The sequence below is a fragment of the Candoia aspera genome, chromosome 2, assembly GCF_035149785.1.
Source record: "Candoia aspera isolate rCanAsp1 chromosome 2, rCanAsp1.hap2, whole genome shotgun sequence".
Classification (NCBI taxonomy): domain Eukaryota; kingdom Metazoa; phylum Chordata; class Lepidosauria; order Squamata; family Boidae; genus Candoia; species Candoia aspera.
In genome coordinates this window covers 136260054-136285825 of record NC_086154.1, presented here as the reverse complement: position 1 = coordinate 136285825, position 25772 = coordinate 136260054, and the positions used below count along the sequence as shown (strand labels likewise).

Genomic DNA, 25772 nt, shown 5'->3' with positions numbered 1-25772 from the left:
TGATTCTGCTGCAAAGGACGCCTTGGAAGCGTTTCTGGAAACGGTTGCACCATCGTAGCCGGAAAACAGTCGAACATTACAAAGCAGAAAGATGCTACTTTCCCATCTGAATGCGTGAATGTCACTTAAGGAACAAAAACAGTACTATAAAGAAACGGTGCGCTATAAAACTCTCATTTCTCTATTAAGGCTTCCCAGAAGGCTCCAACAGCCACTCCCCCAAAAATGGCAGCCTAAAACCGGAAGTAAGAACGACGTCAGCGTCGCAGTTTTTCAAAAGCGCATTTCTGTGGTTAAAATTACGCACCTTCCGCATCTCTGCTTCAGGACCCGGATGGAGACGACCGACTCCCCACGGGCAGCGAGCCTCACTCCATGGGCGCATGCGCTTGCGGCAGAAGCGTGTAGGCGTTCTACTGAGAGAATGCGCCGAGCCGGCAGGCAGCCCTAGTGTCGGCGCGCAGGCGCGGGGGGGCAGGCCGGGATTTAAAGGGGTAGTGGCCGCGGGTGCTGCCCCTTAGGGGGAGTCTGTTCCGCGTTTTTAGAGGCGAGCGGGCTTTGTTGCCTTCTGTTTGGGAAGATGGTTTGCGGGGGCTTCGCCTGCTCACGCAATGCTCTGTGCGCCCTCAACGTCGTTTACGTGGTGAGTGTGACAACCGGATGGCTGGCTGCTTCGCTTCTTCCCGGACATGGCTTGGAAAGGAGGGGAGGAGCGTGGGGTTCCTATGGAGGGGAAGGGGGGCCAGGGCCAGGGCGGGAGGAAGGCTGGGCAATGTTTGTGTGTGAGCTGGCGGGGGGAGAACCCCACCCATAATGGGGCTGCTGGATGCCCCGGAGGGCCGTGGGCTTGGGGGCCAAGAGATGTGGCCAGGTCTTGTTCTGACTGTACTCTTGAGGCTGAGGTGGGGTTTGGAAGGAACTGGCGGTGCTTTTTAGAGGAAAAACAAGTAAGAGCTGGGTGGAGGGATGACCTCACTGCTTCTGTCTAGAGCAGCTTCCCCAACCTGGTGCCCTTCGGTTGTGTTGGATTGTAGTCCCCTGAATTTCTGACTAACACTGCTGGAAATGTTGAGGGTGGTCGTGGTCCTCTGGAGCAGAGCAGGTGGAGGAAGGCTCAGCTAGATTAATAGGTGAAAGGATGCATGGGAGGAAAGAGAGAGAGGTTTGTTTTGGCTGGCTTTTTTGTGGGCCTGGGAAGTATGGTACAGTAGGAAGAGGAAAGCTAGAATCCTGCATACTTGTTTGCAAGCATTTTTCTGGGGTGCTGCGTGGGTAATAGGTTGGCCCCAGAAGAGTTGGTCATCAAATGTTCCTTTGAAGTAACAAAAGTTTTGGGTTAAGCAAAGATGACAATTAGAAGATGCTTATCCTTGTGACTAAATATATGTCTTGTCAGGGTTGCATGGGATGGGAAGCTTGTTGTGGTATTTACCTAAGAAAAGTTGGCTGTGCAAGTTTGAAACTTTGCCTCAAATGTTCCTCTGATTGCTGGCAACTGACTGAACCTTCTCTTGTTTACCTACCTCTGTTTTGTCAGATCTGGTCAATAAGTTACAAAGATTATCCGTCATTTGATTGGGTCCCTTGCTAAATTGCAGGAACATCTGGGAAACTTTGGAAAAACAAGAATTAGCAATTTGTAGCTCAAAAAAGAACAGAACAGAAAATGACTGCTTTAATAGCAATCTACTACTACTCCTTGTACAATGAGTGAAAATGTGTGATTTTTATGACCTATATATACTTTCTATTTGAAAATGCTAGACTGGCATCGGGGAGACCCAGGTGCTAATGCACCCTCAGCCACAGAAGCTTACTGGGTAACTTTGGGCCACTCACTCTCTTGCAGTCCAACCCACCTCATGTGGTGGTGGTTGTGTGGAAAAATGGGAGGAGGTAGTGCTATGTATGCTGAACAAAAGGTAGGTTATAAATCTAATGAATCAATAAATGAACTTTTCTCCTCCCTTTAAGAAAGACAAGAGGACTAGAATGGATTAGGTATGGATAGTAAGTACTTGAAGAGGAAGTTGGAGTTAATATGTTCTGCCGTGAGATGTAGTGCAGTGCTGGAATCTTGGGTGAAAGAAAGAACTTTAAAAGGCCATGAGACTGATTAATTTAATGTAAGTTGCATTCAGTCCCAATGGACATAAACTTTACAACTGAGCAAACCTATTCAAAACTGTAAGAAGTAGGATGGATTCTGCATTAGATAATCTGATTCCTTTTTCACAGGACAGACAACTTAGCAACATTTTTCATCCAGTTAGAGGAAAGCAGAGGATCTGATTACATTTATTTATTGCTTTAGATATGGAGAAATAACCACCTTGATAGTGGAAAATCATGGCCAGAAGAGAACATTGGGTCTAGCTGTCATTAGTGCTTCATTACACAGCCCAGCATGGGATGGAATCTGTCTGACAATTTTTCTAAAAGTAGTAAACACTGTTGAGTACAGATGGAGTTGCTTGAACTTTCAAGAAAGGAAATAATCAAGAAATGCTTGATACTATTGTTTGAATAGGGATTGTTTTCTTCCTTTTCAAAATTGGCTAGGGACCTTTTTCAGCACAAAGTTGCACGACCTGATTAAGTGGGGCTAAAGCACAACTCATACATTTTATTTATATGTAAGCCTCCTTCCTGGATCATTTCTACGTGTGTGTGTGTGTGTGTGTGAATAAAATAAATAAATGAGCAAGTTGATTCACACAAAGACTGACCCATCTTAGCAGCCAGGCCTAAAACATAATTATTAGAAAGTATGGTGAGTAGAAAATATTTGAGATTAGAGTGCATAGGGAAGGGGAGAGTTAGATTTCTCTTCCCAAAAGTAGTTGTCTTGTAACTCACAAGCCGCAAACATCTTACCAAGGATGAAGCCAATATTTTCCTTTATGGGCATCTCTGCAGCCATATTGTACAACCATACCCCCGTCCCCCACTTATTTTTTCCCACACGTTGAAGGATGAAATTGAAATCTATTTCTCTGCTGCTGAGAAAATAGCTACGCTAAAGAGGAAAATAGGGTTGCTGTATTGAGAAAAGGTCAAAGAGGATGGCCCAGTTGACTGCATCTGGTCTGGTGGCCTGTGGTCCCACACACATAACTTTCAACAAACAAATACTGAATAAATAAAGTTTAGAGGCATTTGATGTTTTTCAGTCAGATGAAGCTATTTGTAACCAACCACATTTAATCTGAGACAGAAATATGCCTGAGACAAGTTGATACATTGTAAAACTTCCATCTAAGGGAGCATTCAGTACAGTATCTTAGTTAAAAGCAGGGCTTTACCTAAGGTTTTTGCATATGTCCGCAACAAGGGCTTTACATATTTCTGTGTCAAAATTAATGTGGCTAGTATATTTCGCTGTATAAAGATATTGTTTGCTTCTTAAGAAAGCAAGTTCCTAGTGCTTGTTGCAGTCAAAACCTTGAGCAGCAGATTTACCAGTCATTTCTGTCCCAAACCAGAGGAATAGATATTTTGTACTGCACTCATCTCTTTTTGCTTCCTTCTCTCATCTATATCCACTATTCAGTTTCTACTAAATGAAATGTTTACTTTTTCCAATCATCACTGGACAATTCAAATTCTTCTAAAATCCCAGAACAGGAGACAAAATAAGCTAGAACTGTAACTCTAACATAATGCAGTTTAACCCACTCAGAGGATTTAGATTATTTTGTGGGACCAAGTATGTACTGCCCATCAGTACTTTGCAAATAATGCTTTTTATTGTATAAAATAATTTTCCCACAAATATGAATTGGAGGACAATATCAAGAGGCTACACTTAAGACAATCCAGCCAGGTGCTTTAGTGACAGAGTATGCAAAGTATACCTCCCACCTTATTAAGAGAATTGCATAGCAAAAGGAATATTGTGGAAAATCTAACCCATTTCTTTCCCTCCCCTTCCTACTTAGTGCAGGAAATTCAATGCTGTGGCATTCTTCAGGAGATGGCTGTTTTAGTAGTTGATTGAAAATCGCCCACAATAAAAAGAAACGATATACTGCTAAGGTTCTTTTGGCATTCAGTCAAAATTTACCTTTTTTAAGCTTACTGTAAGTTCATTAGACTTAATTCTATCTTCCAGGATAACATTTTATTTATTTATACAATTTATATAGCTATCCATGTCACAGCAGTGACTGTAGGCAGTTAACAGAGGGTTAAAACCCAAAACAGCAACACAATATATATAAAAATAAACTTCTCAAAATGATTAGTATAACATGTGCAAGGTTTAAAAATAATTCCACTTTTTGCAGTTTAAAATGTTTTTTCTATATAGGCAGAGAGGGCATGCCATGGACCCTGTCCATGAGAGATTGTTGATTGGCAGGGTCCAGGAGAAGGGCCTTCTCTGCCATAGCTCCTGCCCTTTGGAATAAGCTACCCCCAGAGATAAGACAAGCCCCCACTCTCCTGGCCTTCCATAAGGGCCTCAAGATGTGGCTGTGCCAACTCGCTTGGGGTGGGAGGGGGGATAGTTTGTCGTTTGGGTGTCTGGTGCCCTGACGCGGCCTCAGGAAATTTTAACAAGACTGCAAGTTCGCCATCTTGGATTTATAAGTTATATTTAATATTTTAGAGTTGTTATTATATTTGTAGATTTATATTTTTATAATGTATTTTTAATTGATATTCAACTGTTACTGTTTTAAATCTTTTGTAAACTGCCCAGAGCCATTTTGAGATGAGTGGTATAAAAATACAATAAATAAATAAATAAATTATATATGTATGTATGTATGTATGCATGCATGCATGCATGTATATATATAATCCTTTCAGTTGTGTCCAATTCTCAGAGACTGCCTGGACAAGTCACAGTTTTCTTGGCAAGATTTTTCAGAAGTGATTTGCCATTGCCTTCTTCCTAAGGCTGAGAAAAAGTGACTGGCCCAAGGTCACCCAGCTGGCTTCGTACCCAAGGCAGGACTAGAACTCACAGTCTCCCGGTTTCTAGCCCAGTGCCTTAACCACTACACCAAACTGGCTCTTACTATATACATACTATACATACATAATGGTATGTGGGAAAGATGTTAGGAGGGGGCGAAGAGATGCTACCTAGGGAACAGTCAGATAAGAGAGGGCATAGCCTGCAGCTGGATAGTGGGTGGAGTAAAAGGCTATGAAGGAACACCCCCCCCCCCCAGATTCTCAGGCCGTAAATGAGATGGTGGGCAGGCCTACAACTAGGTCTGTGTCACCTGGGGCAAACATGGATTCCGTGCCCATTTTGGCACCCCCCCAGCACAGCGCCTAGGGCACATGCCCCGCTTGCCCCCCTTAGTTGCAGCCCTGATGGTGGGAGATTTGTACTTTCAGACTTGCAAGATATTGTTAATGTACCTTACAAAAAAGTAGAATTAACTCATCTGGTCATGTTTCCTGTCTGGTCTACCTGGGAAGGCTGTCACTGTAGGAGATAAATCTATGTGGTATTTGTGTGGTCACTAGGAATCGAAAATGACTTGATGGCACATAATCAGTCATAGGTGATAAACAGTACATTAGGACAATACTGTAGATTATATGTTTAAAATATGTTTATAGGCTCCAAAACCCAAATTTTGGAAGTGGCACAATTCCATGTATAAAATATGAAGTCGTTCTAGGCATTGAGGCATGCTTCCACAATTTGATTAGCCATTCTTCCAAAGTGGGGATCAAAGATATTTTCTTATAAAAGGCATATAGACTCCTTGTCAACATATGCAATGCCAATTTAGTATATTTTGAAGGAATGTATGGCTTAGTGAAATTAATTGAAATATCTCAGAATATAATAGGAATATAGCTTTCAGAAATTGTTCCATTCTACATTCTGGGGGGAGATGGGCGGTGGCAAAATTTGGTGAATAAATAAACAATTTTCCATTGCTATTGAGCTTTACAGCATTGTTACCACCTATGTAAAAATGGTCCAGCCTGCTCATGTTAGCCCCACTGTGTAGACCAGACTAGGAAATCAACTCCACAGGAAGACTAGAACTACCTTTATTGAGATTGGCCATAATAACACTATTGTGCAAGTCAGGTTGTACAGTACCTCCTCCACTCTTAAACCTCAATAAATTGGAGAGGTGTCCACCTAAGCTGCTTCTGAATATTATCTTGTTTCTCAGGGCTTAAAAAAATGTTTCAGCCCCCTTTGCCTAGGTAACAATTCTTGCATAATTCTGTCAAGATCATCATCCTCACTCTCTATAATTCATTACATTTCCAGCATTTTTCAAAAAGGAATTACTTGTTTTAGCAATCAAGACTGGAGTGATACCCCAGTGGTAAAACATCTTGTACCAGTTATCTCTGAGTGTATAAAAGCCTGGGAGGAACAGCTAGGTCTTTAATGCTCTGTGAAAGTCCAACAGAGTTGGGGCCATCCAGATCCAAGACAGATGCTGTTCCATAGGACAGGCACTGAAACAAAGGAGGCATGATTCTTAGATCCCACAAGGTGACACTGCCTAATAGAAGGGGCATGTAGCATGCCAACCCTGCTAGTTCTGGAGGGTGAGCAGAGACAATCAGACAGATGATCCTGAAATGACCTGGCACAATAACCTTGCTATGTAGGACTTCATAAATGATAGTCAGCACCTTGAATTGTATCCAGAAGTTTACTGAAAGCCAGTGCAACTCATGGAGCAGAGGTGTTACATGAGCATATTGTGAAATGCCCCAAACAGCCCATGCTGTTGCATTCTGGACCAGTTGGAACTTGTGAAAGCTATTCAAGGGCAGCCATTTATAGAGCACATTATAGCAATCGAACCAGGAGGTAACTAAGGCATGAGTGATTCTAAGTAGGGCCTCTCAATCCAGAAATGGGTGCAGTTGGCATACAAGGCAAAGCTGTGCAAATGCCCTCCTAGGCATGGCATCTTTCTGCTCTTTCAGCAGGAGCCTTGAGTCCAGGAGGACCCCCAAATTGCAAACCTGCTTTGTCCGGGGGAGTACAATCCCATTCAGAGCCAAGGATGGAATGCCTCAGGATCTGGAGGGTTACGGTGTTAACTGTAGCTGCTTGGTCTTGCCAGTGTTGAACTGAAGCTTGTTCTTCCTCACCCCACCGCCCATAGCCTCCAGACATTGAGAAAATGATGGCATTACTTGGTCAGTCTGGAGCAGAGACGGATAATTTGGTATTATTGATACCCTGTGTCAATGGATAACCTTCCCCAGCAGCTTCATGTAGATTCTACATAGGAGTAAGGACAGGTCCCTGAGGAACTCCACAAAGCAGGGCATCAGGGTCAATCTTCCCCCTTCCCTATCCCATCAACACCAACTGGAACTGGTTCCAGAGAAAGGAGGAAAACCACTTCAGTGCTGTGCCTCCCAGTCCCCTGAGCTGGTCCAGAAAGATACCATCAGTGGTACTGAAAGCTGATGAGAGATCAAGGATAGCCAGAATGGATGTACTGCTCCCATCTCAAGCACACCAGAGGTCGTTGACAAGCATAATCAGTGCCATCTCAGTGCTATAGCCAGGTCTGAATTCTGATTAAAAGGGGGCCAGATAATCTGCTTCCTTGAGTGCCCTCTGGAACAGCAAGCCATCCACCTTCTCAACAACCTTCCCTAAAAAAGGAAGGTTAGAGACTGGACAGAAATAGAATAAGTCTTTGGTCTCTTCTTTGTAATAGCCCTGCGAATGCTTAAAAAAAACATTACTGTCTCTCTTAAGCTTCCCCACTATAAACAAAACCTGGTTTCTTCATTCTTGTTACTTATCCTTGTTACCTTCCTGCCCCCCAAAAAGAGGAGGCTAGATGGTGAATCTGTTAATCCTAATGGATGGAAGATGGCCAGTTTTGGCAACTAGAAAGCGAGATTCCCCTCAGTTGCTCCTGCTGCCTGTGGAGCTATAATAGCTTCTCCTTCAAACTCAGACTTGCTTGTGTCTGGAAGACTTTCAGGGTTTGTCTTTGCATGTGGAAGGTCAAGGGAGATGTTTACGTGTGGGAAGTCACTCTTTGCCTCCCTTCTTTTGATTGGAGGATCCTTGGCAGGCTGAACTCCCATTGCAAGTGCTTTATCGGGCTAGATCCAAAAGTTCAGGAGTCATGAATGACTCAGAAGTGTGTATATATGTTCACCTTCATACACTGGCACTCATGCAAGATGCAGTTTAGTGGATAAGTATTAATCTCTGTAAGATTTAAATGAATGGAATTTGTAAATGAATTTCTAAAGCTACCTTTGTTTATATTGTGTTTATATTTCAGTCAAAACAATGAGAAAGGTGGATGAAGTACCAATGGCATTCTACTCTGTCACTCATGCCCTAGTCACCTCCAGAATGGATTACTGTACGGTGGTCTACATGGGGCTGCCCTTGAAGAGCATCTGGAAGCTACAGCTGGTGCAAAATGTAGTGGTCCGGGCAGTTATTGGCGCTCCTTGTTCAGCGCACATTACACCTTTCCTCCATGAGTTACATTGGTTGCCAGTTTGCTTCTGGGTTCAATTCAAGGTGCTGGTAGTGACCTATAAAGCCTTATATGGCATGGGTTATTTGAGGGATTGCCTCTCCCCAGTTACATCTCCCTGTCCCATCAGGTCTGGCAAGAGAGGCATGTTAAGGGTCCTTCCCAGTAAGGAATGTCATCTGATGGGACCCAGGAGGAGAGCCTTTTCTGCCATGGCACCTGCCTTTGGAATGGAACATAATTCCCCCCAAGGTTAGATTAGCCTCAACCCTGCTGGCCTTCTGGAAGATTCTTAAAATATGGTTCTGTCATTGTGCCTGGTGGTCCAGTGGTGGTATCGAGCTTGCTGGCTGCTTGCATTGTTAGTAATTGATTGGTACTCTCTCGCAGATTAATTTGTTTTAATTAACTGTTTTAATTGGCTTTAATTGGTTTTAATGGCTTTTCGTTTGTTTTATTTCTAATTTTTGTTGTTTTTAATTACGTAAGCTGCCCAGAGTCACTTAGGTGAGATAGGCAGTGATTTAAATTGAATAAAATAAATAAAATTCAAATATTGATTTTTGCAACAAAAAATGAAAGCATTTTCTGGACAGGTTCTTGGGGTTAAAAACAAATTTATATAGCTTATATTAGAAAGCATTTGAAATTGAGTATAGGTAGTCCTTGGTTAACTATAGTAATTGCCACCGGAATTTCCATTGCTAAGCAATGTGGTTGTAAAGTGTGACATCATGTGACTGCATAACTTAGCGACAGCAGTCCTGGCACTCCCCATTGCCGTTGTTATGTGAGGATTGTGGTTCGTTAAGTGAGTCCCAGGCAGCTTGTAAGCAGGCTAGCAGGCAGTTAAGGCGCGGTGGGGGGGAGCTGGGGGGCCTGTTGCCAGGTGAGGGAGAGCGTGCAAGTGGCCTTCGAGGCATGACGTGAGTGTGGAAAGGCCAGGGGGCTGCTGCTGGGCAGGGGAAAGTGCGAGTGACTTACCAGAGCAACTTACGACCTTCCCTGCCGGTTTCCCCATTGACTTTGCTTGTGGGAAGCCAGCAGGGAAGGTCACAAATGGTGATTACACAACCGCGGGATGCTGCAACCGTCATAAGTACCCACATCATAATCACATGACTGCGGGGGTGTTGTGACAGCTGGAACTTCAAGGACCAGTTGTAAGTCTCCTTTTTCAGTGCCATTGTAACTTCAAACAGTCACTGAACAAATGGTTGATAACTGAGGACTACCTGTAATTCCTTCTCTCTTTTTGTGGAGAATGGCTGGGTTTGGCACACATTGGTTGGTCCTTGTATAAATCAGAATATAACTTACCTCTATACATTGAGAAAGGGTGTGGAGGAATCCTTCAGTCTTGGAAATTAACACTGAGCAAGCTAAGATACTGGAAGAATTGAGCAATTAAAAATGCTCAAATAGTATAAAATGTCAGAGTGTATGACTTTATTATAGCTCAAAATGACTTGCCAACCTTTGTCTATATCCTATTGGCTTGGAGCCATTTTGAGTAATTTAAAAATAACGTAGTTCAGTGAAAATGTAACTTTTTATATGGATGCTGATAAGCCTATCCAAATAAAAACATTGTGTATATTTAAGATTGCTTGATGTGAGGATTCATTTTCATAATCGCTTTGTTGTAATGGCACTGGGAGAAACTCTTTTACTCCCCCCCCCCGCCCCCGTTTGGGCTAAGTTGGATGTTCTACAATAAATGTAAAATAGGGCAGCATTAGAGGGGAAAGAATATAGTACCTAATTTTGGCATTGAGTATTTTGAATGAACAATAGGAAGCTGAGAAAAAAATCCTTGATTTCATTTCAGATCTCTTTGACTCCTAGAACGTTGTGGCAATTCCGTAATATATTAAAACTGTTTTTACATGATGTGGGCAGTTTTTCCATGACCAGGCTGATGAGAAAGCCCTGTCATCAACTGCAGAGTAGGATGGTGATGATCCTGAGCAGATGTTCTGACCAGTTCACTGGAACTGGGTTAAATGGATTTGTAATCCAAGGATGCTATTTAATGGATGCAATGCTATGCTTGAGCTCCAGTAGTTGAAATGAAGGCAGCAATTGCAGTACAATATGTAGCATTTGGGAATGGATACTAACACACTTTATTGGAGAGAAAAGAAAAGCTAGGTAGGTTAGCATTGTTTTCCTGTGTTTCTGACTTTTCCGTCTTCCTTCCAACCCAAATCTTTCTTGTTTTCCAGCTGGTTGGTCTACTACTGATTGGCGTGGCTGCCTGGGGTAAAGGATTTGACGTTGTTTCCAGCCTCCACATCATTGGAGGAGTCATTGCTGTGGGTTTCTTCCTGCTTCTCATCGCCATCGTGGGACTCATTGGTGCTATCAACCATCACCAAGTCATGCTTTTCTTTGTATCTTTCTATGCTATTGGCAAAGCAGAATTTATTGCCTGCCTCCTGAAGTCTGCCATGCAAAAATAGATACATGAGGATTCCACCAAGCTTGTCGTTGACACGACTGTTATAATATTGTGGGCTGCCTAAGTTAAAAGTGAGAACTTGTGGCTCTTTAGAGCTTTGATGAGCTACAGTTCAAAGCACTTTCCACTACTACTGGGTTTGATGGGAGTTGGAGGGCTGTAAGTTCCTCACCCCTGATATAAGGGATTGGGGAGGTAGATATGTTGGTGAAATATATTTATACATTTCCTCACTTTCATTTGGGATACTTGGGACTTCATTTTCATTTTAACCATTCGTTGTGTCTGGCTCTTGGCGACTTTATGGATGAGAGCTCTCCATGCAGCCCTATCAAGCATGGCTTCTTTTAATTGCTGGATGTTCATCCTGGTATCTGTTTTGATGGTATTGAGCCAGCGGATTCTTGGCCTGCCCCTTCTTCTTGTTCCGCTAACAATTCCTAGCATCACCAACTTCTCTAGTGAGCTTGCACGTGTGACATGGCCAAAGTAAGTCAGCTGTAGTCTTACAATTACAGTCTTACAAGACTATCAAATAAGTAATGTTTTTCTTCTTTATTGAGAGTAAAAGTTGATATTGCCTTAATTCCAAGGCTCTACTCCCGGAGCGCTCTTCTGTTTTTGACATACTGTGGAAAGTGTGACTCTGTTGATGAAAATGACTAGTAAAGAGTCCTGCCCTCAGGCAAGGAATTAAAATTTGATTATGATCTAGTCCCTTCCAACCCTCTGATCATTATAATACTAAGATAAGATTACAGTCCTGCATATATAAATTGATGAATAAATCTGTATCTGGGCACAAATGTAGAACATTACAGCAGAAAATCTCTTACATTATAAAATAATGTATGTGAACTTAGACAAAAGGGGCCAGAAGTAAATTTTATGTTTATTACAAATATCTCTACTGTCAGCCCCGTCCCATAGACTTCCAGAATAAAAGCTCACAATCTGAAACATTGTGATAAAAGGAAAGGGAATTGGGGAAAAACAATTCTCGTAATTATTCTTTCTGGCAGGGAGGCAGAAAGCAAGTTTTCTTAAGCTGCTCCATCTCTGGTTAGTGGATAGGTTCAAGCTAGTCCTTTGCTGTGGTGATCTGCCGGGGGCAAAGGTTGAGGTGTAACCATGTATCGTTAAAACAAAATGATGTACTTGTTTAAAAAAAGCATAATTTGACTAGCTTAAGGTAAGTGTTCAGGATGGCCTATTTAAATAACCACCACAGTTAATAGTTCAACCTCATTGTCATTGTTCTGGCTACATAGGTGTAAACTTTTCCTAAATTTTATGCTTTCATGTTGTCCGTTATTCTCCGTTTTAGTACTGCCTTAAATTGTCATATCCACTTCGGGTGTGCCAGACGCCAGAATGTAGATTATATAATTTCTAGTGATGAAGCTGGATTGTTCCTTATATGTATGTTCATATTTATGTCAGCAAATTTACTGACTAGAAGTTGGTAGTGTGCTTGGGATTGGGTGGATGGTGAGCCTGTTTTTAGGATTATATATGGTAGCTGAATGTTTTCTTTTGGGACACAAATTATTGTTATTTTTTGGTTCTGTGGCTTTTAATGTGGTACAATGCCCAGAGCCTTCTGGAGTTGGGTACCCCTTTTAAATAAATAAATAAATAAATAAGGTAAGGGGTGAAATTTTCTTCTTGTATCTTCCATCCACTGTGCCAATATCATTTGTGTTAAGGGTTTGCTGGGTATATTAAGGATTTAGGAATGAGTTTTTGTCAGCTACTCATTTGACTCTGATGATAGGGTGGGAGAAGGTATGGTGTGCAGCCTGAGCATAGAGGCAGAGATTTCTCTACAAGACTTTAGCACTTTCTCTCAGTAATTGATATATTGGTTCAAGTAGTAGTAGATTGTGGATATGGATACTCTTGATTAATGGATTATTAAAAAAAAAAAAGAAACTTTGTAATGTTATCCATAAAGAGATGCTGTACTCTACAGGATATGAGGAGGAGAGGTGACACAATCTCAGCAGTAGTAGGGTGGAGGAGAGCAGCATCGTTTGCTTGCTAAGTTATATTGAAGGCTCTTTTTCAGTAAATGGTCTAATGAAAGGAGACTGAGGCAGAGTTCACACAATACCATAATGTGGTTGGATTGGTTTTGGTTTAGCAAATTGTGTGAATGCAACCATTGTAGATTATAAACTATTGTTTATAGCTTATGTCACTTGAGGGCTGCATTGGGCTTTGGAAGGCCCTGTCCAAAAGTAGCTAGGACCCAGAATCAAAACGGGATTGATTTTTGGTGACTGGCTGAATTTTTAAGCGGTGAGATAAGTGTTCTAAGCCTCTGAAAGTTTTAAAACACCAGTTTTGATCCTTTAAATTCTCCCAACTTGAAAAATTGCAAAACAATTAGTTAATTTTTGGTCATGCCCAATTCAGGGCTCTTGGGGCCTTAAAAGAGAACTGACAAGTTACATTTGATCCATAGGTTAAACTTTTTGCATTCCTGACTTTGTGCTTTGTGGAGGCCAAGCCAATTAATACAACATGTGAATCCAGACTGATTCTTGAGTTGCAGCTGGTTTTCTGAGTGATAGTTTTGTTACCTAGAAATGTTGGTGGTTTTCTTTTTGTTTTGTTTTTAAGGAAAGGGGAATGACTTCAAAAGAGCCTTTCAGAGTATTTCAAGGTCTTGGTGTTTGTGTGCGGAGGTGGTTATCAGCATTATTAAAACCACAAAAATCTGAGAGGAGACCTTTTGAAACATTGTGGCAAGTCATTGACCATCCAAAATCTGCTTAAGAAGCATAATTCACCTTGTTTTATCATAATAAACTCCCCCACTCCCAACAGCTACGTCTGTTTTCTGTGGATTTCTGAACAGAATTATGCAGCTCATGAATGAATGAATGAATGACCAGCATTTTTTGTGGTATCAAGCAATTTCCTTATTTTCCCAGAAAACTTGAAATGAGAAATACTGTTGTAAGGCAGCAGGAAATAACAGTCAATGCTGCTGTGTGTTCTAAGACGTCTCTGAGACATAAAAATTTAATTGTACTTTAAGCCAAAAATAGTCACCTTTCAGTTGAGCTCAGCAATAGTCAACCAAGAATGGAATATACAAGAAGGGTTCTAGAAAAGCTAATTCCTTTTTCTCTTGCAATAACAGTGGAGAGGAAAATGTCAACTGCATAGTCTGGATTGGTTTCTGGATTTTAATTCTTATTTACACATAAGACCCATCACTGATTAAGAGAGGACTCTAGACAGTACAGTAGTTTACTAATTGACCTACTTCACTTAAAAGATCTTGAGTAGGGAAAAAAAGGTCCTTCTCTTGCTGTCATCCTTGAAAAACCATTGTCACTCAGCTTAGCACACTGGGCTAGATGAACAAATAGTTTCTCCTCATGTACAACAGTTTCAATTGTTTGAAACATCTTATATACCTGGACTCCCAATTAAAAAATGGCATTCCCAGTTTTGTGGCTATCTTGGAAGAATCTATATTACTTTTGAGGATATTTTACTTCCTGTTAATTTTCTTCATGTAAATATTTTTTTATCTGTAACTCAGTTTGATTTGCTGTCCACAAACTCAAGACTTTCCTTAATTGCATCTTTTCTTCAGTATATGATAATTCTAGGGCTAATCTTTATTTTCCAGTTTGGAATTTCCTGTGCATGCTTGGCACTAAAGTCACATAAGCAGGTAAGTCTGCCTTTCTGTCTGAGTTTCATTCAGATTTTCTGGCATATTTTACTTTCAAAACAAGGCCTTCATGTTTATTCCCATTGTTTAAACAAATAGAGGAACAAGAAATGGAGCAACTTCCAATCCAGGGACCAGGGTGACGTTTGTGACTTGCACCCCAATTGCTTTCACCTCATAGCCCTCTGATACAAATGGAGATACTGTATGTGGAGGCTGGGATTTGGCAAACTGATAAGGAAGGGAACTGTTGCAACTATCCTTCTTGTTGGGTCAACAGTTATAAGCAAAGGGTAAATTCCCTCTTTGTTTTCAAAGCAACAGGAAGACATTTTGTTGGCCCAAGCAGCATATTAATCTCCTATTTGCAGGGTGTGTGTGTTGGGGGGGGGGGGTTCAGTGTGTCCTTCAGCTCAATTGTATAGCTGTTTAATTGTCCACCTAATTTTTACATATACCATTGAGTTTCCAGCAAGGGTTCAAGGTGCTGGAAAGAATGGTAGACTGAACCTCCTCTCTTCCTTTCCCAATAGCATTGTTGCATGCTGGCTGCATTCACACAATACCCTGAATCCTATACCTGGGTTGGCAAATACAGTAGTTCTATTTGTGAAATGTGCTGTGGCCAAACAAATACACATTATTGCTTAATGTGATCCACTGGTTTGGGCAACATGTTAAGATAATGGCTGACTTCCGACAACATATTGAACAATAAACTACTGAACCACATTTAGGAACAAACACAGCCACTGAGTGCACTTTAGTTTCTTTTCATTTAATTGCACTTCTATTATTTAATCTAATTAAATTTATATTTTGTACAAGCATTCCCTAACTTCATATTCTTCAGATATATTAGACAGCCCCCAGAATTCCTTTTGCTGTACCACTTGGGAATTCTGGAGTTATGCAATGCATCAGGAGACAGACAGGTTGGAGAATATGACTAAGTTGGTGCTTCACAGACATTTCCATCAAGATAGCTAAGTCAGGAGAAGATAAAAATTCTTCCTTGGCTATGTGGAGAGGATTTACGAAGCTCTTACCTCATGTCACTGAAAGTTCCATGTTGTGACACTGGCTTTTAAAGCTCTTTCTCTCTCTCTCTCTCACTTTTCTACCAGGAAAGTCTTTTGAGCAGTACCTGGAAATATTTGAACAACACCACCAGGATATCATTGGAAAATAACTTAAATTGCTGTGGGTTATTCAATAACACTGGATCTGCTGAGCTATTTAAGAGTGATGTTGACAATTGCAGTGCAGTAAGTGTATACTTCTTTGTCCCTATGGATTGCCAAAAAGAAAAAAAGGCAAAATCATGGGACTGGTCTGATTTTAAGAATTATGGATGAGATATTTAACTAGAGAAAGATACATGCTCTGATTAGAGGTTTAATATGCTGGAAGTGATGAGTAAGGATTGAAGGTGCACTTGCTGCTTTGGGCTGTTGGCTAATTTTCTAAAGCATCCAGTGCTGATACAAATCAGCTACAACACTCAATATAACTTTAAAAATGAGGTTCCTGTGCACTGGATTTTGGCCGTATCTATTGCTTCAGTAAAGGGAGTTTTAAAGAATAAACTATCCTCAATTGTATGATAGCTATACTTTTAACTGAAAAATGAAACATATTAGTAAAACCCTTCCTTTGAGAAAACGATACTTAAGAAAACTAGTGAATACTGCATTAAATTCTCCTAGGCTTGGTCTTTTTTTTTCCAGATTTTTTTATCCCACCTTTATTATTTTTATAAATAACTCAAGGCAGGATCATACCTAATATTCCTTCCTCCTCCTATTTTCCCCACAACAACAACCCTGTGAGGTGAGTTGGGCTGAGAGAGAGGGACTGGCCCAAAGTCATCCAGCCGGCTTTCATGCCCAAGGCAGGACTAGAACTCTCAGTCTCCTGGTTTCTAGCCCAGCACCTTTACCGTTAAGGCAATGGGCTAGAAACCAGGAGACTGAGAGTTCTAGTCCTGCCTTGGGCACAAAGCCAGCTGGATGACCTTGGGCCAGTCACTTTCTCTCAGCCCTAGGAAAAAGGCAATGGCAAACTACTTCTGAAAAACCTTGCCAAAAATGCTTCTAGATGAGAGCAAGATATGTGCAAGAAAAACAGCCCTAGTATAAGGAAGTGTAAATGAAAACAAGTCTCACTGTATTCACTGCATATTATGGGCTAGAACAATGGAAAATCTCAGTAGTTCTAAAAAAAACTGGGTTTTTCCCCACCCTTGATACTCTTATTCTTCTCTTCCTAGTTTTCCACCATCTTAAAGGAGAGCCTTCCCCACCTCAAGTCCTTCCAGATATTCCCGTCCAATTCCCATCAGGCCCAGTAAAGCCAGAAGTCAGAGACTGGGAGTTGCAGGGATTTTTTTAGTTCCTTTGCTTGTGGCTCATTTCCTCCTTCAGTGGTCTAGATTATAAAACGAAAATCTCTTTTCTGTTCTTATGCTCCTTCACCTGAGGCAATTATCTAAATTACCATCCCCAGCTGTGTATCTCTGTGGTTATGGGGAACTCCAGCATTATTGCCTCATTTCAGGGTGAAGAATCTGGGGCTGCAACTTCAGCAGGCCTACTTGTTCCCCACTGTTGTTTCAAGTGGTACTGACTTAAAAATATTCTCTGGCTAAACGTTTTAGGAAAGATTCACAGAGAACCAGGAAAACTGTGTTTTTAGGAAAGTTTGTCTGGCTTCTCAGGTTTTCTTAGTAAGGGCTCCTCAGAACACAAATGGAAACATGCTGGATTAGAGCATCAGTCGTTCAATAAAACATCTGCTACACATGTGACATTCTGTCTACCTCTGTGAGCATTTGTCCCTGTACATTTTCTTTACTGCCTCCTTATTTTATTACTCTGTACAAAGTACCAGGCATAATATAAAATAATAATCTTCCTTTCCAGCAATTTTTCAGCAGGGGTGATTCTCCTCTATTCAACAAAGAAAGAATGGTATAAAACAGGGCTGTGCAATGTGTATTTGGCAGCTAGTTCAAGCATCGCTCAAATTGGCTGTGTTAACTAGGACTGATGCAAAGAACCAGTCTTAAAGTTTATATTATTTGCAACTGTATATTCATTCAGATTGCAAGATAGTAACTGGTTCACACGAAGCAAGGATTTTTTAAATCATGGTTTGTACATAACAGTAATCTTGTAATGATTGCCTATTCAAAATCACTACCAGGCTCACACAAGGCTTTCGTGGATATCTGATTTAATAATGAATAGTAAGCAGGATCGCAAGCAAAGCTGAGAATAGTAAAAGCGCAGGCTGTCTCCCAATAAAACCCCAAACGGCTGCCAGTCCCTCTCCGCAAAGTCAACACAATTCCATGCCCTGCAGGTGCCCCTAACAGTTCCTGCCGGTCTGCGGGAAACGTCCTTGACCAGGCAAGATAACCCAAACATGCATTCCTCATTCTTCACTCCTCGCAGCCTGGTACAAGGAACAGGAGCAGCCCCCTCCCGTACAGCAACTTATGTCATCACCATGGCATGGGAACCCGTTACGATGTTTTCCAGGAACATTGGAACAGGGACCATGACAAATCTGAGGGTTGGAGACCATTTGGAATTTTGAGAGTATGCATTGTCATATGCACAAATTTCTGCTAGTCACAAAATACATATATTTACCAGAAAGACCTTCCTTGGGCCCAAATCTATTGCTACACTAAAAGATGAAGCTAAAGGATGCTGCATTCGTCACATGCTACCCTTCCTCTTTAAGGAGCTTTGTTTTAATTAGGACCAAGCAGCTGGCTGAACATTGTTGTCCAAGACACTACATTATCTTCTGTTCTAATCCATACTAGATATGTTTATTTAATTGCTTCTTTTGTATATTATCCATTCCCAAAGGTTCTGGGTGGTTAACAATCTCATTATAAAAGGAAATGACATCCAGAAAGATTAAAAAATAGCCCCAAACAAATAAATAAAAATAACAATCAAAAATAGAAAAACCAGGGGGAAAAGGGTCATGAGCTTGCAACCCTCACCTTTAATCATAACATAACCACCTTCGGAACAGATAGGAGTGTTGCCCTCCCCCAATTCCAGTCTCCATGTCATCCACAAGTGCAACCACTGCAGTTTCCATGCTGTACCCTGGCCTGTAACCCGACCTCCAAGGGTCTAAATACCATTTCCTCTAGGATTCTCTGGACTTGCAGGACCACTACTTTCTCTAGAATCTGTCCTAGATTATAGGTCTAAATTATCCAAAGCAGTCAAATCAAGTGAAGGCTTCTTGAAGAGACTGCATACCGCAGCCTTTTCCAGAGGCTACAGGCACAGGCCCTTACTCAGAGAAGCATTGATTACTCTTGAGATCCAACTTCTGCCACTTCATGGGGGGGCCTTAACCAACCATGAGGGATAGGCACCCAACCAAGAAGCGGTGGAGCTGACTGACATTCCAGACATTTCCTCGAGATTCAGAATGATCCCAGAGCATATCACAAGATGAAGCTCCAGTCATCTCTGTTGTCACACTGAAATATAACTCCTCTTGAATCTGGGTGGTTTTATCCACCAAATACCATGAGAATTCTTCATAGCAGCTTTTCAAATGGTTGTGACTATCTTTCCCTAAAAGGAACAAGTCATTTTAAAAAGGGCCACTGGGCAGCATTAAAGATATACATTTATTTTTATTTATTTCACACTCTGAAAACCTGCAATATCCATTAGGCACTTGGGTTAATAGGTCTTTCCCCACTGAGGGGGAAGTTCCACCATAGAACTCCAGAGCAATCAGAAAGCAAATTCTCCACAAGCAAAGGTCTTGTATCAGATCATATTGCATCTGCTCTGAGACAAAAAACAGATCTAATGTGTGATTTCTCATGCGCATTAGGCCCTGATACATAGGGCCAGGTCCATAATTTTCATGGCAGTCATATTCTCCTGGCCCTCTCCATGACCCTTGTCAAGGAAAGGGAGGTTGAAGTCTCCCAACACGGTCAGCTTGAGGTACTCCATCTCCACCCCAGTAATAAGGTCTAGCAGCCCTGGTATGGATGCTGCTATGCAGCAGGAAGAATGGTACAGAAGGAGTAAACCTATTTGGCTCTTTGGGCCCAACTACTCAAACAAGGTTTCACACCTGGCTATCTGCAGAGTAGTGCCTCTTAATCCTGATAGAATGTAGCTACCCTTGCCCACCCTAGGACCCTCGGTTGCACACACAAAATCCAGGTGGGCAGCTTTCCAAGAGAAGAACACCCCCACCCCGGTTTTGGTGATGCAAGCCAGAACTGCCTGTCATCCATGATTAAATCATTCTATTACAGACAGACCTGTCAATAGCCACAACCAGAGCCTGGGCTTCAACAATCTGGCTCTTAGAATGAGAGCTGAAAGCAGGAAGGGGAGAGTGATTGAAGATATCAAGCCATTCTTCCCTCAGTGTGGGTTGCCCTCAGCCTCCTGCCGTACCTCCCATTGCCTGTCACAATTGCCATCTCATTCCACCGCAGTACTTCCATGCACATACACCTTGGCCTATATCCCGATCCAGAAAACCCTTTGCCATCTAGCACAGAACCACAGTCAACAACAGTAACTGTGAGCTGATGCAGCCCCTCAGATACCCCATTCACCTTCTGGCATCTCCACAGCACACCTAGATACCTAGCCCCTGTCCCATCTGCTCCCCCACCCTATTCTAACTAGAGACAAGGAGGCACTCAAAAATCTGGTGCCCAACCCTGGCCCTCATCCAAATTCTAGACTCAGCAACATCTCAGAGTTCTTGTGTGGGGAGCAACTCTAAGGGGCTTCATGTTGATGAAAGCTGATTTCTAAGTTGTTCCAGGTCACGTTCTAGTCTCTGTTAAATGGTCCAAACAATAGGGAATCATTCTCCAAACCAACCTCCAGAGCAATGTTGATGGTATAGGGAGTTCTCACACCCTCCAACTTGCAACTCACAGCCAGTACTGTACCATCAGCTGTTGACCCAGGCCTCCTACAGCCAGCTCAGTACTTTCTTTGGAAGTCCTGTTGGCTTCTGCTGCCATAAATTCAGGCATCCCAAAGATGAATAAGGAAACCCCTAATCTGAGGCTCCCCAGACTTCCAATGCTGGGAGCGAACCAGCCCTCCAGAGGCTGAGAAAGAGTCACCTGGTCCCGGCTAGGTTGAAAATTAAGGTGGTAGCACTGCATTCCCATCTGGATAGTGTCAGTTCAAACATTAAGACAAAAACTGTTATGGATCCAGATATTGTGTATTTCATAGTTTTAGAAGCATTTTTCAAACCAGTTCAGCTTATTTAGAGCAGACTACCAAGGATTAAATTCAAAGCAGAATATGTATGGAATAAGAATTCCTAAAGCAGTTTTGATGCAGCAAATGAGTGTGCCTGAACTGTTCTGCTCCTTCTAGCGTGGTTCTGTTCAAATGTGAACTACATCTTTGACAATGCTGTCAGGGAGTTAATAGTTTAACAAATCCTAGATAACACAAGCCAAAGGAAGACTGAAGTAAGGTTGAGAGTCAATTTTGGCAGGGCTCTATCCATTGCATTTATTTGTAAGTATGCAACTTTCTTCTGTGTTGAAATAGCTGGATGGGATCACCTGCTGTTTCACCAGTTACAACTTCAAATGAAGAGCAATCCAATTTCTAATTGGGTCCAATTTTTGACTGCTGCTAATAGTATCTGAAAATAGGTAAAGTTTCTGGTTGTCTCTTACAAATGGAGGATCGGAGTTAACACTACATTTTGTCATCTCATGCAGCCATGCACAAAAACAAAGTCTGGATGCTTCAAATGTGGTGTTGTGATGATGGAACATGCAGATGAGGCCTTGAAAATCCTTGGTGGAGTTGGACTCTTCTTCAGTTTCACAGAGGTAACTCTGTCTATCAAACAAAAGTAGGGGCTGTGGGTAACACTCAGTCATTTTTAAATGCTTCAAACGTCCTCTGATCTCAGGGAGGGATACAATCAGTGGAAATAATTAAGTCAACTGAGTAACATTAAAATCTACCCCTCTGATAATTACATATCAAGGACAAGCTATGGTTCCTACATTTCTAAAGTTTGGTTGAATAGCTAATTATTTAGCAATGAAATAAAAACATTTGAATTAATTTGGCATCTTGATGGAGGACATTCTAGGGTTCATAGCCAAAAAAGACCTCTTTCAGAGGCATGGACTACAGCTCCCAAATTCCCAGCAAAGGCCTTGCTGGCTAGAAAAATCTGAGTTTAACTGAAAACTGGAAGGAGGCATCTCAATCCAGAGGGCTGTTCTTTATTTCTCCTAGTTAATATCACCATCTATTTGAAAGGCACAGCTTTGATCATGGCAAACCATTTCCTAACCATTCATAAGATAAGCATGTTGAATCTGGAATGAAATCTTGTAATTGGATATTTCTTTTTTTGCCTTTCAGATCCTTGGAGTATGGCTTGCAATGCGTTACAGAAACCAGAAGGATCCCAGAGCCAACCCCAGTGCCTTTTTGTAGTTCTTTCTCCTACCACCTCCCAGGTTCTTTTTAGCTAGCCACTTCTTGCTTATTTAAGACCTCCCATTTCCATGACTCAGTAGCCATCTACTCTTGCAGGCCCTATGCGGGTGAACTTTGCCATTGTGCCAAACGCTGATTGGATGAAACAGCAAGTAAAGGCTTCATCCATGACATGAAGCCTTTGGCATGTGGCAAAGGGACCCAGTACCGGGGGTTGGGGGGTGAGGCAGACATTAGTTGGTATCACGTAAGACCGCTGAAAGTCATTTTGCTGACTCATGTAATTGCTGCTCATAACTACAATCAGCCTCTTTTTAAAATTTTTGCATCGTTGTACCCAAGTTTTTAAAAAAGGTTTTCCCTAAAGCTGCTTTTTTCCTCAACTATGTCTTCATCTTCGCAAGGCAAAGTGCTTTGTCTCACTGTTTAAGCAGCGAAGGCAACAGTTTTCCCATCAACTTACTTTCACTGAAAGTTGCCTGCTCTTCCCAGTTTGTGTTTCCTATGGTCAAACACAGTAGACATGAGTGCTGTATGAAGCAGCTCTAGGGAAAGATTTAGCTTTAGTTTAAACAAACATGCTGATGTCTTATTTTAGGATATTTTTACAAGCCTAAATTGAAATTTACCTAAATTCAGAATTTACAATCGTATACTTGGGCTGCCTCTTTTTAATGCGGGAAGTCCTAAAACTGACTGGAGAACTCACTTGCTCATAGTGTAATTACAGTTACATTGACTTACAAATTCTTAAACTGGCTTGAAAGTGGTTTCTCTGAAAACCTATTCCTCTGGAACAAAAGGGACTTGAGTGATATCAGCCTGAGATTTGGATCCCAGATTCCTTTGCAATATTATTCCTGTGGTTCCTTAGCTGGAGGATTAAGACTTGAAACTGTTGTATGCTGGTGATATAGATATGTCCTATCCTGTTCAGTTGCTTCCCCTATATCCAATTGTTGAGAGTGAGGATGTATGTGAGGATCATAGCTAACCCTTGGGGATTCTGTTGTTTGAACACTAGCTTGCCTGTGTAGTAGCCCCTCCCCCCTGCTTCCTGTTTCAGCCCGCTGTAATTCTCAAATGCAATTTCTTTTGTTCTACTTTTAACAAGAGAAGCTGTAGCTGAGCACAAGCATGTTACCCATCAGCACTGGGCTTTGTATAGTACTAAATGATCTAGATCGCAGCCTAGGAAAGACTGTTGTGGTGCTGACAGTCTCTTCTTGCCTAAGAAAGGTTCTAGTGAAGCTCTTAGCATCCTACAAAGGCATCCTTTCAAATCCAGATCTTTCTAGGACAGAAATTGGAAGGAGCTGTGCCTTCAAGATGAAAAGCAGCAGCACATTCCCATTAGAACATGGACTACTTCCTCTTTGATGAGTATGAATGTCTTCTAGTGAAACCTTGAATGTTTTATAAGCTGCACCCTTATTACACGCACCATACTATTTATTTATATATTAGAGAATGTCTCATAATCAGTGGTATATTTTGCAAACAAGTTCTTACATAGGGCAGGTAGAAATAGCTTGGCAAATTCTTCTCAACTCCTAAAGCTACAGCCAGCATCTGAGGTGAACATCCTGGGTGATACGCAGTATTAAATGGTACGGATAAACCCAAAAGCAGTTTGCTGCCTTTGGAAAACAGGCATTGATAGAGAAAGATTGGTCTCCCTAAACTACTTTTCGAGCTAGGCTTATAACTCCAGTCAAACTGTTGGGGTGGGGAGATATGATTGTAAACATTTGATTTATACTCTACCCTTCTGACGATCACAAAAGGTAGTTAATAACAGCAGAATGTAAATTTAAATGAATGATAAATACTAAAATCATCTAGAAAATAAAAACCTGGCAAGAGATGCATCTTTACAGATTTCCTAAGTGCTAAAAAATAGTGGCCATAAGCAGCTCCCAAAGGAACATTGTCTGAGAGCAGTAAAAGACCCTCTCCCACATCCCCAAAAGAAGAGCCTCCATCCGTTGTGTAAGAAAGACATCATGGAAAGGGCCTGCCCTGTAGATCCCAACAACTATACAAGTGTGAATCAGGAGACAGATTCTAAGCCATTTAAGGCTGTAAAGGTTAACGACAATACCTTAAATTATGCTCAGGAAGCAACTGGTAACCAGAGAACATTTAGTACAGGGATCACATGATCCTTGAACCTTGCACTGGTTAGTATCCTGGCAGCCACATTTTGCAGTAAATGCGGTTTCTGGGCAGACTTCAAGAGTGTCTCACATAGAAAAGTTGCAGGAGTTAGGCTGTTAAGTAACAACACATTGATAACTGTCATCAAACCTGACCATCCTGGGAAGGGTGCAGTTAGTTTAGATGTAACTGCAAGGGTTACCTCACATGAGAATCCAGTGACATTTGAGGTTCAAGGAGTAATCCCAGACTCTGAACCTGTTCTTTCAGAGAAAGTGCAATCTTATCTAAAATAGGCTGATTTATGTCTCCATCTTCAGTTTCCCATTTAAAAACTGGTCTGGATTTAATTTCAGCTTGTTCTTGCTCATCCAGTTGCATTACTGAATTCACACAGTATTCAAGGAAACTAGTTCCTTTCTTGGAACTGAATGATGATGAGCAATAGAGCTAGGTATCATCAGCTGGTAACATCCCTCCAAAATCTGGATGACCTCCCCCCACTGGTTTCATCTTGCCATTGAACAGCAGAGAGAGCAATGAGACACCATGAGTCAGTACCTAGGCAACCCCAGTTAATACCCTGGCACCAGCTTCTGGACATGGAATGATTAGAACCATGGTAAAATGAGGTTCCAAGTCCCAATCTTGCCATGTAGTCCAGAAAGAATGCTGTAGTGATGGTACTGAAAGCTGTCAATGGGTATAGAAGGACTGGTATGGCTATACTCCTCCCATCTAATTTCCAGAACAGGTGAAACACCAAGCCACCAAGGTTGTTTTAATTCTATAACCCAGCTGAAAGCTTGATGTGCATCCAGAAAAATCAATATTATTTAACTGCACCTAGAGCTGCAAGGCCACTGCCTCCTTGATCACTTTACCAAGAAATGGAATATTGAGACTGGAATATCAAATATTATACAAGTCTCCTGGGTCAAGAAAGTGTTTCTGCAGTAAAAGGTCTTATGATGGCTTCCATTAGGCAGGGGGAAGACATTTTTAAGCAGGAACTGGACACTTTTTTTTTTTTGTGCAGCCTTTACGTACTGGGGAGGGTGCTGGCAGTCTACTGAACTTCATTACTCACAGGAATTGATTGAAGCAGTTCAACATGCACTTTATATAAGGTAGCAAGTAAAAACTGGACTATAGCCAGGTAGTATTACAAAAGATTGTCTCATCCTATTTACCTTAGAGGAAGGGTTAGACTGGTACTGTGGTACTATGCATTAACACACAAAATGGAGTTTGCAGGTTATGTCTTTCAGTGCTTTTTTTTTTTTTTTGCTAGGAAGTGTTCTTGCCCTGAAGTAGTAGTTAATAAGGAAGGTGAGGGAAAGACCTATCAGAAAATAGCAATCTGATATATTCAGAGCTGCCTGTGGCTTTAAGATCTACATTTTCCATCATGTACACATGAAATGCTCCTGTTGTGACAGGCAATTTGAATAAACTCATTTCTGTCAAATGCA

The 25772-nt window shown here is 41.5% G+C and overlaps 1 protein-coding gene across 1 annotated transcript; it reads left to right on the top strand.

Moving 5' to 3' along the window:
• Window positions 1–405: 405 nt before the first annotated feature.
• On the top strand, window positions 406–25772 carry TSPAN31 (tetraspanin 31). Its single transcript, XM_063293798.1, has 6 exons — window positions 406–643; window positions 10694–10861; window positions 14546–14626; window positions 15754–15894; window positions 21399–21512; window positions 22060–25772. The coding sequence occupies exons 1-6, from the start codon at window positions 581–583 to the stop codon at window positions 22132–22134; spliced, it is 642 nt and encodes a 213-aa protein (XP_063149868.1). The 5' UTR covers window positions 406–580; the 3' UTR covers window positions 22135–25772.